At 34.3% G+C, this 14,917-nt stretch overlaps 1 protein-coding gene across 1 annotated transcript in view; it reads left to right on the plus strand.

Annotated features, from left to right (window-relative positions):
• The first annotated feature begins 1,371 nt into the window (after window positions 1-1,371).
• The window catches only part of LOC126890790 (glycine--tRNA ligase), a 62,113-nt gene continuing 48,567 nt past the window's right edge, over window positions 1,372-14,917 (plus strand). Inside the window, exons 1-5 of the mRNA XM_050659979.1 lie at window positions 1,372-1,735; window positions 1,867-2,210; window positions 6,927-7,092; window positions 7,794-7,939; window positions 13,982-14,079. Of these exons, the coding sequence (XP_050515936.1) occupies window positions 1,493-1,735; window positions 1,867-2,210; window positions 6,927-7,092; window positions 7,794-7,939; window positions 13,982-14,079 (997 nt within the window). The 5' untranslated portion in view covers window positions 1,372-1,492. The remainder of the gene's footprint in view (window positions 1,736-1,866; window positions 2,211-6,926; window positions 7,093-7,793; window positions 7,940-13,981; window positions 14,080-14,917) is intronic.

The following is a 14,917-nucleotide window of genomic DNA, read 5'->3' on the forward strand; positions in this document are numbered from 1 at the left end:
GCAGAAACATTAAAATGTATGCCTATGTAACGTCAACAACAGCAGCAAACTTCATTCTAGTCATGTGCTGTCACTGTCACTGTTTCAAAAAGTTTTATAACCTTACATGTGCTTTTCTCATAGATTTATAATACTCTAGATTGCGCCTTACGATCTTAAAATGGGTGACGGTTGCGACAGAGATAAATGAGCCTATTTGGTCGGTAGTCTCTTTCTAATTCAAGGGGAGTATCGACGACGTCACTATCCTACTCTGTCGTCGAGTATTTTAGATGGTTTGACAGTTCGACCGGATGGCGACGAGAACTGGTCGTTTGTCTTCGGACGTGGATAATCCTGGTTCGAATCCCATACCAATCTTTACTTTTTTTATTTTTAATTTAATCAATATTGCGTTGATTAGATATTATTACATCTCTAAAATAAATCTATGCAAAGAAATATATAACAAATAAGAAAAACTGTGTAGGTACCTATAGATTTTTAAAAATATAAAAGCCAATGTTATTTTTTTAATAAGTTAATGGTAGAATAGTATAAAGTAATTAAGAATATTCGTAAAAAATTACCAATAATTAATATCAACATAATGTACCATCGATTTATTAATTGAATCGGTCATTTCAAAAACAACACGAGTCACATATTCCTAATTTTAGAGAAGAGCAAAGAAAACTTAATTATATAGTCGAAAGATGGATGAAATGGATGACATCAAAATTCAGAGTTATATTGTAGTTTTGTTCCTAATGTTTTTACTGGACTGGTGTCGTTTTTGCACACAACGTTTATCTTAAAGGAGTCTATTCCTCTCAAAAAGTTAGTTTCTCAAAATTGTGGACTTTGCTGTTTTTGAAATGACCGATTCAATTATAAGTAATTAGACATTATTTTTATTTACGAAACTATTGTTACAATTTTTTAAAAAAGTAGAAGCAAAACAAATATTATTCACATCATTCGAATAAGGACGAATTTATATTAATAACGAATGACTTTTATTTTACTATGCAGTTCACAAATATGTATTCCAATATTAACTTACTATACATAGGTACATTTATTATCTGCTAGATTTACTTAGGTCCATTTTTCAGATGTAAAAATATCTAATAAACGCAATATTGAGTAAATAAAAATAAAAAAGGTAAAGTTGGTATGGGATTCGAACCACGATTACTCACGTCCGAAGACCAAAGACCATTTCTCGTCTCCACCCGCTCCAACTGTCAACAAATATTACTCGATAAAGTGGGATAGTCATGTCGTCGATATTCCCCTTAAATTAGAAAGAGACTACCGACCAAATAGGCTCATTTATCTCTGTCGCAACCGTCACCCATTTTAAGATCGGAGGACGCAATCTAGAGTATTATATATCTATGGCTTTTCTCAGTTTCGGGTTTCGGTTTCCTTATTCCTTTCACTTTGCCGATAATTGACGGCTTCGTGGCAGAATTATCGCTACTTGTTAACATAAACTCTGCACCATATGAAACTAATCTCAATATTGCGAAGAGTAACACTACTAAACCGTGACATTTTGCAAAATACCATAAAAAAGGAGTGTAAAGAGGTTGCAACAGTCAGGACATTTTACATCAGCCCTTCTGCAGATCAGTGGGGAAAGAATAAAAAACATAGGAATATTAAATTGAATCTGTACTTCGACACAATGGCAGATCCTCAAATTGAAGAAGTTTTAGCTCCTCTAAGAGCCAGTGTGAAAGAACAAGTAAGTAATAAGTAAATTACAGGCTTTATGTAATATCATACCCTTGTTGAATGATAACTTAATGTGTATGAATTGTATATTAACATGTATTACTTTTATTTTATAAATCAAAGATTGTACTATTTTTTTAGGGAGACCTGGTACGTAAACTAAAAGCCGATGGTGCTCCAGTTTTTGATGTCAAAAAAGCCGTAGTTGAGTTACAAGCTAGGAAAAAGCTTCTAGAAGATAAAGAGCTCAGCTTAGCACCTAACCAGACGTTTGATAGAGCAAAAATGGAAGATCTGCTTAAAAGAAGATTCTTTTTTGATCAGAGTTTCGCCATATATGGAGGTATTACTGGACAGTTTGATTTCGGACCAATGGGTTGTGCATTTAAGGCAAACTTATTACAGACCTGGCGACAATTTTTTGTCTTGGAGGAACAGATGTTGGAAGTAGATTGTTCTATTTTGACACCAGAACCTGTTCTCAAGTATGTATTTTCAGTACTTATAATGTATTAAGTAGGTTTATAGTTTATAGCACTGAGTAGCAAATTTTCCCATTAAGGGAAAGAATCTCGCAATGAATACTACTGTGTTCATTTCAATTTTCAATAACTTTTCAATTATATTCACTACTTAGAATCCTTCTTTTGATTATTATCATAGGAAGTGTAATTTTATTTTGAACATGTTTCCATTAAGTAAGATAATATTGTAATTTTGATACATATTATAAAAACAGTTAATCACCAGTTAAACCAATTATTATTGTTGTTTTTGATAGTACAGTACAACCTGCCATATCCGAACCTGTCATATCCGGACCTCCCCATATCCGGACGGTTCTGCCGTCCGTATCTGCCGAAATCTACCGAGAAAGGCAGTCCTGCTGTTGGACAATGCACCCTCTCATCCCGACCCAAAAGAACTAAAAGATGGCGAAATAAAGTGTCTTTTTTGCCCCCAAATGTGACATCCCTCTGTCAGCCTATGGATCAAGGTATTATAGAATCTATAAAAGGTGTCTATCGACGAAAGTTATTGACGCCGTTGATTACTGGAATGTATGAAGGAAAAAACGTTTTAAAGACTATAAAATAAGTGGTCTTGATATCCGGATTTTTTCATATCCGGATCGGTCTGTCGCCACATTGATCCGGATATGACAGGTTTTACTGTACTTATTACATATTGGTACTGCTATATGATCGTAGTAGGATCAGACGGCAGGATGATAGGTGTGTCCAAACCTTAATTATTATTTGTTATTTATTATATGGGAAAACCCTATTAATAGACTAAAGTACAATAAATGTTTAGGTTTTGTACAAAAAAAATAATTTTATCCTAGTAATCTTCTTCTCCTTGATGTGCTTATCAAGGCACACTCTTTAACCTGTTCGCTACCAAGGGGTTATTTAAGTTTCATCCATTTTTGCCATTTTCTGCTCCTGGTGAACAGTTTGGCTATCTAAGAATTAAATTTTTTTCATTTTTTTACATTCTATGCAATTAAAAAATGAGATTACGTGGATTTTCAGCTCGCCACCCCCCTTAACCCTCTCCCCACTGCCAAAAACGTAGCTTTTAGATTTTATTTTTTTTTAGTTGGGTTGCAATTGATTTAAAAATTTCAAAAAATTTACACCTGTAGCCGAGGCTTTTGCAAAACATGTCCATTTTTTACGGACCCGTAGGTCAAGTGTACATAACCTCAAATTAAAAAAAAAAATTTAAAACATAACTTTTTTTGGAGATAACTGCAGGTCGAATTTTTTTTTGCATTTTGTATATTTTACCAAAAACTATACTGCTGTGCTTAGCAAAAACGCTGTATCTGCAGAGACATCACATTCTAGTAAAATCGATTTTAGTTTAAGAGTTCGTATACATTTACACAGGATACGGCATAAGATGCAGTGTGTTTAATGTGTTTTGGAAAAAGTTACGTCATTTTTAGTACGCAAATAAGATAGATATCAGAGTTTTGCAGATACTGCGTTTTTGCTAAGCACGGCAGTATATCTCTGATTTTTTTCAGTTTTTCCATCTGGTGCGCCATCTTGAAAAATCCGGAAAACTTTTTTTAAGGGGTTTTTGATAGGCACTTAACGAGGGTTTTGATAACGCGCGATTACAACTACATACATTTTACTTAAGACTGTTCACATGCCAACGCGCGTTTTAATGACCTAAAATTTAATTTAATTTAATTTTAATTTAATCCCCTAAAAACAGTTTTCCGGATTTTTCAAGATGGCGCACCTTACGGAAAGATCTGAAAAAAATCAGAGATAGTTTTTCATAAAATACATACAATGCAAAAAAAAATTAGACCTGCAGCCTAAAATGTGCAATAACTACGTATTAAAACCCACCAAATTTGATTTGCATATCTCAACTGGTTTTAAAGCAATAAATAAATCGTCAGTTTGTAAAAAAAATTGAACATCCCGTATCTCGGAAACAAAGCGTTTGCGGACATATGATTATAAAGCAAATTGTCATTATGTTCTCATGTAAAATTACCCATTAAAGTGTGTCACACTTATTTAGAAACACCCTGTACTGATGACGAACATGGTCAGTTGTTAAAGTACCTAACTTTTTTATTATCCAACATAAGCGAATGAATCTAAAAACAGAATGTTAAGAACACCTGAGGCTATAGTTGGTTTTTAATTTCAGTATTTTATAAACGCTAGAATAGTCCACAGGGTGATGCGAACTTTGAGAAAAAAACACAGTTTGATTCGTACACCCGGTATACAATGACAGTTTACCTGTCCAGCAACAATATTATTATAGCGATATTGTTAATGAATAAGGCTATAACATGGTAAAAAAATAACTTAAATCGAACAACCGGTTTAGGAAATTCGAGACATCAAAAATGATGAAATTTTCAGTGGATCGATTTTTTTGCACCCGAGTGTATATCGAGAAAAACAAAGCTAAGGATATACAATGGTAATATGGCACACAATTACGTATGGACAATGAAAAAAGCAAATACGGAGAAATTGGAAAGATGGGAAAGGAAGATGCTCAGAACTATATGAATGCAAAAACACGCAGGAAGGTTGGGTGCATCGAACAAACACGGAACTAGAGGAACTGTATAACGACCCAAGCATCAGTCACTTCATAAAAGCTCAGAGAGTGAGATGTATGTAGTCCAGAAAGCCACTGCGCATCCGCTAGGAAAAATATTCTGATTCGGATTTGTTGCACAATCTTATTCAAAAAGGACTTCTTTTAACAAATTTGCATGTTGCCAGGACCAAAAGGTGGTCAAAAATTTTTTAAACGTTTTTTTTTTGTTTTTTTTTTCCTAAAATTATTTTATTTTTTTTTGCATGGAAAAAAGTTTTTTTAGGTTTTTTGGATCATTCCAAACAGAAAGTGGTCTTTAGTGACTTTTCTCTAAAAATGATAGTTTTTGACATATAAGCGATTAAAAATTGAAAAATTGCGAAGTCTGCCATTTTTAACCCTCAAAACTATGTGAAAAACTGAAAATTTGAATGTTGCCAAGGTAGGTAGATATTCTTTAAACATCGATTGATGAAATCTCGAAGAGTTTTTTGAAATACAATACTCAAAACTCCTTTGTTTTTTATTTGCTAATCAAGCGTGCGCGACACTATTTTCCACCGAAAGTATGGTGCAGATGAAAGGAATAAATTCGTTACTTCGTAAACCGGCGACTTTAAGGAAAAATCCCGAAACAGGTCGATTTTTATTTTTAAGTTATGATATTGTGGCATATATGGTATACTAGTGACGTCATCCGTCTGGGCGTGATGACGTAATCGATGATTTTTTAAATAAGAATAGGGCTCGTGTGGTAGCTCATTTGAAAGGTTCTTCAATTCTCTATTCAGTAATGTAAACATTTATATAATTATTTATACAGGGTGTCCTTATACTTCTTTTTTTGTCAAATAATTTAAATTAATAAAAATTTTTCGGACACGTTATATAAATAATTATGTAAATGTTTATATTACTGAATAGATAATTGAAGAACCTTTCAGATGAGCTAGCACACGACCCCTATTCTCATTTAAAAAAATCATCGATTACGTCATCACGCCCAGACGGATGACGTCACTAGTATACCATATATGCCACAATATCATAACTTAAAAATAAAAATCGACCTGTTTCGGGATTTTTCCTTAAAGTCGCCGGTTTACGAAGTAACGAATTTATTCCTTTCATTTGCACCATATTTTCGGTGGAAAATAGTGTCGCGCACGATTGATTAGCAAATAAAAAACAAAGGAGTTTTGAGTATTGTATTTCAAAAAACTCTTCGAGATTTCATCAATCGATGTTTAAAGAATATCTACCTACCTTGGCAACATTCAAATTTTCAGTTTTTCACATAGTTTTTGAGGGTTAAAATTGGCCGATTTCGCAATTTTTCAATTTTTAATCGCTTATATGTTAAAAAATATCATTTTTAGAGAAAAGTCACTAAAGATCTTTTCTGTTTGGAATGATCCAAAAAACCTAAAAAAACTTTTTTCCATGCAAAAAAAAATAAAATAATTTTAGGAATAAAACAAAAAAAACGATTAAAAAATTTTTGACCACCTTTTGGTCCTGGCAACATGCAAATTTGTTAAATGGAGTCCTTTTTGAGTAAGATTGTGCAAAAAATCCGAATCAGAATATTTTTCCTAGCGGATGCGCAGTGGCTTTCTGGACTAATGGGACACGTCATGAGAATGGAAAGGAATATGATGCAAAAGATCATCCTAAAACGGGGCCCAATCACAAAAAGAATATTTTTCCTAGCGGATGCGCAGTGGCTTTCTGGACTAATGGGACACGTCATGAGAATGGAAAGGAATATGATGCAAAAGATCATCCTAAAACGGGGCCCAATCACAAAAAGAATGAAAGGTAGACCCAGGCAAAGATGGTTTGATAGCATACAGGAAGATCTAAGAAATAAGGGAATTATTGGTTAGGAGGAAAGAGTAACAAACAAGGACGAATGGAGGAGAAGCGTAATTCAGTTTAGCAGGAAAGGAGCATGACTAAACAAGAAGCCACCCCACTTGATACAAGTGTATAGTATTATATTATTGTATTATATTAATTGTATTTTTAGCCCTAGGCCTTCAAGGCTAGTTGAGCTTTTTAAATAATAAATAATAATTGTATTGTTTAATGTACTATCATTTTAGAGCCTCTGGACATGTAGATAGATTTGCTGACCTCATGGTTAAGGATACAAAAACCGGAGAATGCTTTAGGCTAGATCATTTAATCAAAGCCCATTTAGAAAAGATTTCAGCGGATAAGAAAACTTCTGCTGCAACAAGGGAGGAATGTCAAGATATTGTCATCAAGGTTAGTATTAGAAGTACATTGTTTAAGTAAGTGTTTCTTTGTTAATATTTTTGTTTTGTGCTCACCAAATTGTGATTGTCACTAAATGTATCTTAGGAGACATGAATGATCATCATCATCCTCTAGCCGTTATCTACCACTACTGAACATAAGCCTCCTCTAAGTTTCTCCATATCTCCCTGTCTTGAGCTACCATCATCCACTTCCCGGCAGTTCTCTTTACATCTTCACTCCACCGCGTTGGTGGTCAACCTCTGCTTTGTTTGTCACCTGTCATTTGGTGTTCTTGTCACATGACCTGCCCAGACTTAGGAGTAAGAGACGTTAATTTCCCTTGGGAGGGGAAATTTGCCTTAGGAGGGAACTTCTAATGAAAAACCAACCAAAAGACATAAAAATGATAAACTCAGATTATATAAAAGACATAAATAATAATTTATAGGCATTAAGTTCCTTCATTTTCCTAACTAGCGTATTTATTGAGTTGAATTTGGCTTTGTGTGGTTTCGGTTTCATGTCAGCTAATGTATTTTTATGCATCTTTAACATCTGTTTTATCAGGAACGTGCGTCGTCGTGAATGTTTGCAAGGCTATATCATGATGTATACTAGATATATAAATAATCATAACATTTCAGTATTCATTTTATTACCTACTGTTATTTTGCCGCATACTGTACTTGTAATTTCCTTTTCTTTAGTTGGATGGAATGAATAAAGATGAAATGGGAGCTGTAATGAAAAAATTCGATATGAAAAGCCCTCTTACTGGAAATGCCCTAACCGAACCTATGGAGTTCAATCTAATGTTCGCAACTCAGATAGGCCCATCTGGTTTAATTAAAGGGTAAGTTACATTAATAATAGTACACAGTATGGATAATACTAGAGTTTCAGGTTATACACTAAGCGCCGCGCTAGTAGAGACACGGGTACTTAATTTCTAGGCTTGGGCTAATCCGGCCCGTTCGTACCTGTGACTTTCATGTCTGTCATGTCATGTGACTGTCATGAAACTATTGAAAATAATTGTTTTTCCATACAAAAAATACATCTATTGTTAAATTAATAATATTGTTACTCTGATTTAAAAATCTTTATTCAAACACCAACAATGTTACAATACTTTATAACTTTTACAACTTTACACAATGACAACTGTAAGCTCCAAATACAACAACTGTTCTATAAACTGTCAACTTTCTATGTTTATATTGGTTTCTATACATTGATTTCTGACGTTCTAGACGTCACTAGACATAAAAATGTAAACAGTGCAACAAGTGAACGGTCTACTATACTTTGTGTACTATACTGAACGGTTGTGTGTCTACTATACTTTGTTTCACGCTAAGAATATAACATTGTGCTTATGAAGCTCACTGTTGCCAAACCTCTCGGGCACGGGTGGCTACTCGACTGTCGATATACGATTCATTCTAATCAGTACGGCGTGGCATCGCGTGCTTCTATCATCCATAAGAAATATATTGGTCTATCTAAACAACGTTCTATTCTTAACGTGAAACGCTGTATAGTAGCGTGGCGGTTACTGTATAATCGAGTTGCAAAGATTAACAGTTCTGAGATTTTCAATAAATGATTGAAATACAAAGCATAATTAGAATTGTGCTATCGATTAAGGTGTGCGCGCATTAGATCGAGTCGGTCGGCAACGGAACGGACCGCTACATCCCGGAATTAAATGCATAACCGCGCATTTATTGGCAAAATCCCACCAGCTCAGTCAGTGTATTAACATATTTCAGACAAGATGAATCCAAAAATTATTATTGTTGTGCGCGGAAGAGGAACAACAAAATAAACTTTCAAAAAGGAAGCATAATAAATGGGTGCATGAAATTTGTAAAAAACGAAACACGGAAAGTGAATGTGCTACCTTATTTCCTGATTTAATCAATCAACAAGACAAATTTTATCAATACTTCAGAATGAGTTACAATATCAATCTATTATAAAAACTGACCTCACAAAACATAATAGATCTAATTCTTTCAAAATGTATAAACATTTTCAATTTCTTTGCAACACGAAAATGCAGCAGCTGCATAATAGTCTGGTTAAATCGGAGAGTGCAGGAAGAGTCTATACCGGTTTCGGAGGTCTATTCCCCCTCATCAGTTGTCCCATATCCTCTTCTCTCTGATTTCCCCAGGTATCATACTTTGGGCCTTCCCGAATTGCAAAGAAATAAATGTCACGGATGAACTGGGGCCATCTACCGAAAAACAAAGTAAGTTATCAATCGAAGTAGCACAGAAAACGACAATAAATATCGCTTCCATACCACCAGATTGACAACAGGTGGAATATTTACACCTCCTGAGATTTTCAAAATTTATAAATCATATAGGATGCCGAGGAAATTAAGATGAGAGAATTTTAAATAATTCACAACTCATCTGCTCAGCGTGGTAAAAGCTCCAACAAGAAAGATTCCTTAATACTCATACAAAAGAGTAAATGAATTAAAATGTGTAAACATTTTCAATGTTTATGCAACACGAAAATGCAGGAGCTTCAGAATACTCTGGTTAAATCGAAGAGTGCAGGAAGAGTCTATACCGGTTTCGGAGGTCTTTCCCCTCTCATCAGTAGTCCCATATCCTCTTCTCTCCGATTTCCCCAGGTATCATACTTTGGGCCTTCCCGAATTGCAAAGAAAGAAATGTCACGGATGAACTAGGGCCATCTACCGAAAAACAAAGTAAGTTATCAATCGAAGTAGCACAGAAAACGACAATAAATATCGCTTCCATACAACCAGATCGACAATAGGTAGAATAATTTCTTTGGTTACACCTCCTGAGATTTTCAAAATTTATAAATCATACAGGATGCCGAGGAAATTAAGAGGAGAGAATTTTAAATAATTCACAACTCATCTGCTCAGCGTGGTAAAAGCTCCAACAAGAAAGATTCCTTAATACTCAAACAAAAGAGTAAATGAATTAAAATGTATAAACATTTTCAGTTTCTTTGCAACACGAAAATGCAGCAGCTGCATAATAGTCTGGTTAAATCGGAGAGTGCAGGAAGAGTCTATACCGGTTTCGGAGGTCTATTCCCCCTCATCAGTTGTCCCATATCCTCTTCTCTCTGATTTCCCCAGGCATCATACTTTGGGCCTTCCCGAATTGCAAAGAAATAAATGTCACGGATGAACTGGGGCCATCTACCGAAAAACAAAGTAAGTTATCAATCGAAGTAGCATAGAAAACGACAATAAATATCGCTGCCATACCACCAGATTGACAACAGGTGGAATAATTTTTTGGTTACACCTCGTGAGATTTTCAAAATTTATAAATCATATAGGATGCCGAGGAAATTAAGATGAGAGAATTTTAAATAATTCACAACTCATCTGCTCAGCGTGGTAAAAGCTCCAACAAGAAAGATTCCTTAATACTCATACAAAAGAGTAAATGAATTAAAATGTGTAAACATTTTCAATGTTTTTGCAACATGAAAATGCAGTAGCTTCAGAATACTCTGGTTAAATCGAAGAGAACAGGAAGAGTCTATACCGGTTTCGGAGGTCTTTTCCCCCTCATCAGTAGTCCCGTATCCTCTTCTCTCCGATTTCCCCAGGTATCATACTTTGGGCCTTCCCGAATTCCAAAGAAAGAAATGTCACGGATGAACTAGGGCCATCTATCGAAAAACAAAGTAAGTTATCAATTGAAGTAGCACAGAAAACGACAATAAATATCGCTTCCATATCACCAGATTGACAACAGGTGGAATACTTTCTTTGGTTACACCTCCTGAGATTTTCAAAATTTATAAATCATACAGGATGCAGAGGAAATTAAGATGAGATAATTTTAAATACATAATTCACAACTCATCTGCTCAGCGAATGAAAATGTTTATACATTTTAATTCATTTACTCTTTTGTTTGAGTATTAAGAAATCTTTCTTGTTGGAGCTTTTACCACGCTGAGCAGATGAGTTGTGAATTATTTAAAATTCTCTCATCTTAATTTCCTCGGCACCCTGTATGATTTATAAATTTTGAAAATCTCAGGAGGTGTAACCAAAGAAAGTATTCCATCTGTTGTCAATCTGGTGGTATGGAAGCGATATTTATTGTCGTTTTCTGTGCTACTTTGATTGATAACTTACTTTCTAATTCTTTCACTTTAAAAATCAGCTAATTTATGTTTTTCAACGAAAGCATGTAAGTAAAGGTTTCCGACAGCGACGTATTGAATTCAGCTTCTATTCTATTTATTTCTGGCTACATTAAAATATGTACAACCCTTGCGCAAGACTGGTTTAACAACAGTTCTACAGAACTCTTCAGAGCAGCGGTAGATAAAGTAAAGATAGTGATGATGATATCCAACCTCCGATTAGGAAACGGCACTTGAAGAAAAAGAATCATAAAGTTTGTTTAGCAGTAAATGGTTGACTTCAATTAAAACATCCTGGGTTAACCGATAATAGTATAAAAAGTCCGGTTTCAGGTAAAATTTAAATATGTTTCATTTACATATTGCAGATAAAAATTTTGTGGATCCTTTGCTTTAGTATAGGAGTACCGTCTAATGTCTAGTCAGTGTTAATTGTAAAAAGACCAACTCTGTCTACCTCGTTCGCTTATCGCTCCGGACCGGTCATAAAAATTGGCTAAGTCAGATAAATTTAATAATATTTACGACCGCACTAATTGAAGTCAACCATTTTCTGCTAAACAAACTTTATACGTTATGGTATAATATGGTTATCGATTTGCGCATATTCCATATAAACAAATGGAAGAAAAAAACTCAAGCCACCAAAAAGAGAAAATTCTCTAGGTATTGGATTGTGTAAATACAACTGTGTTATAACAAGAATATAGTGTTTAGACATAACACTGGTTATTTCTAAATACTCACTCAAATAACATAACAGTGGTTAACCAACAACCAATTCACTGGGTGGACAGCTACATATACCTTGGTACCAACATAAACAGCCAATGGGACCATTCTACTGAAATAAAACAACGCATAGGAAAAGCGAGACCAGCGATTTCAGAAGTCACGATTTACTGCTTGGTACCAAAATCTTTATCATCAGATGCTATATATTTTCTACGTTATTATACGGAGTAGAGGCCTGGACCAGTGTTGCCAACCACATTTCTCTAGATTATCCGATGATCGCTCGAAAAAGATCCGATTTGTCACGAAAAGATACGCTCATAGGCGTAACCAGGGTGGGGGTTGGGGATTATAACCCCCCCCCCCCCATTTGGATGTACTTTGAGCTCTCTACGCTTAACACCATTACTATTCCATACCTCTCAGAGGGGCGCGACCGAAAATAGTGACAACTCTACCTTATCGATAATAATCTAGGTCTAGGTGCAGGGTAAATTGAAGATGGAATTACAAAAAAATTGTATGCCTTTGTACTCACTTTATAACTCAAAAAATTATGATCTGGATTTTAATGCATATTTTTTTTATACTTCACGTATCAAAGTTGCGCGTGAAGTTAGGCATGTTAATGACAATAGCGATTTTGGGGGCGACCCCTCCCAGAGACCATCCAGTAGTTGTATTAGGATCATCCTGATTTCTTTTAGCTTTTTTTTTATATTGAATACATTACTGAAAACCCTTTGTACACTCTTCACTAGCGTTTGAAAATGATAGAACCAATAGCAATAAAAATACTTAAATTAGGAAACAAATATATATTAGTTTAATTTTTCTAATTTTACCATTTATCCATTATAAAAAAGTATTTTCACAAACCAAAACTTATTTCAACAGACGTTTGCTGAAGCATTGCACTAAAATAAAAATAAAACTAAATCGTGCACTAGCTATCAAAGACTAAAATCCCATAAATAAAATCGAACGGCAGAATCCCTGTTTTTGAAATTTGAATTGGATCAGTATGCCTTAACTGGAAACATTTGTGCATTCAAATTCCAAACAAAAAAAATCGCACAGGTACCTTTTGTCCCTTCTTATCTTAGATAATTACCATGAAAAGTATCGGATGTCGCTAACATTCATTCAATATATAGGTTATTTATAGAAGTTTGGGTAGAAAATCCAAAGAAAATGAATGTGTTGTTGGGAATATATGAATGAGAAGCGAATTTTTTTAAAGTTTATTTTGTTATTTGTTATTTATATGTGTTTATTTGTAGTAGATTGGTAGATACGCTGAAAAATATAAGCAAATATCCTATTTATTTAAAGATACGAAGAAGATACGACAACTCTCAAAAAGATACGCAAATCGGATAATTATACGCCGATTGGCAACACTGGCCTGGACACCTTCCGAAGCTTGAGGAAGTGGTTTAAAACCTGAGAAAATGGTTTAATACAACTAAAACCGCACTATTCCGAATAGCAGCAAGCAAAGTTAGGATAGCCACAAGCTTATCGCCAACATCTGGAACGGATAGGCACTGTAAGAAGAATGTTGCTGTAATAACAATATTTTTTATTTCTTTTAATAAAAAGGTATAATTATTAAAGTCGGTATTTCTAATACTTCTTCTTTCTCATAATCCTTAGTGCCCTTCAGGGCGTCGGATGTCGGGTTCCGCCTTTTATCCATTCCTTCCAATCGCTTCTGTTGGTGGTCAGGTTCTTCATATCCCTCATACTCATGTGTCTCCTTTCACCTATATCCTCGATCTGGTCCATCCATGTCTTCCTTGGCCTTCCCTTTTTTCTTTTGTTTCCCATTTTGAAGTCTTTTTTGCTTCATTCGTTGTATGTGTCCAAACCAGCTTAACTGTTTGTTTTCTAATACAAAAACAAAAATATGCGCAGTATAGAAGCATTAAAGTCTTAAATTATTGTTCTTGCATTTTTAAAGTTTATAGTAGTGTATTTCTTGTAGATTTTTGCGGCCTGAAACAGCCCAGGGCATCTTTGTCAATTTTAAACGTCTTCTAGAGTTCAACCAAGGGAAATTGCCATTTGCTGCAGCTCAAATAGGTGAGTAACTGTAGGAAGTAATATGGTCAATGGTCATATCACTTTCCTTAAAGCGTTCTAAATATTCATAATGGTAAGCCACAAAAAAAAAAGAAACTTGAGATGTTAAGGATTCAAGTTTTAAAAAAATCTGAACAATATGGATTTAAGTTTAAAAAACCAAGACTCTTGTTATTTGACTGTGTTATTTATTATTTTACAAATTATCTTACATAATTTACACTATTTTGCTCAAAAATGGGGTTTATTTAAAAAACTGTCGCTTAACATGTTCTTTAGTTTAAAAAATCGTAACACTACATTAAAAAAATAAATAAAATTATGTATCTACAATGTCCACTTGTTCATTAACATTGTCAGTAGCTTCTCTTAGCTAATTATAAAACATATGATAGACTGGCGGAAGAATATAAGCGTTTTATATTTTTTGAAGTTATACTTCTTTAGGCGCGATTGAGATCGAGGGTGAATTTATATTGATCTGCGCGCATGCGCACACCGACAGTATGGTATTAGTCGTTATACGGGCTCTGATTGGGTGTTGAAATGATCTGTCAATAATAAATAATTGTTCAATATGAAGGTAAACAAATGTATAATATATTAGTTTTATTGTTGTGAGGACAGAAATAAAGAAGTTTATAATTATAGTGACATTTAAATAGTTTTTAAAAGCAACAGGTACGTAATAATTGTAAATGTATCATAGGTACCTACCTATTTGAACCTACCAAAATACATAGTATGTAATACTTTTATTTACATAATTTGATTACCATCAAAATTTCTATCAATGTTCACCTAATATATTGTTTTCTTACTCTATGTTTTGTTGTAT

Source organism: Diabrotica virgifera, chromosome 8 (assembly GCF_917563875.1).
Source record: "Diabrotica virgifera virgifera chromosome 8, PGI_DIABVI_V3a".
In the NCBI taxonomy this organism is placed as follows: Eukaryota; Metazoa; Arthropoda; class Insecta; order Coleoptera; family Chrysomelidae; genus Diabrotica; species Diabrotica virgifera.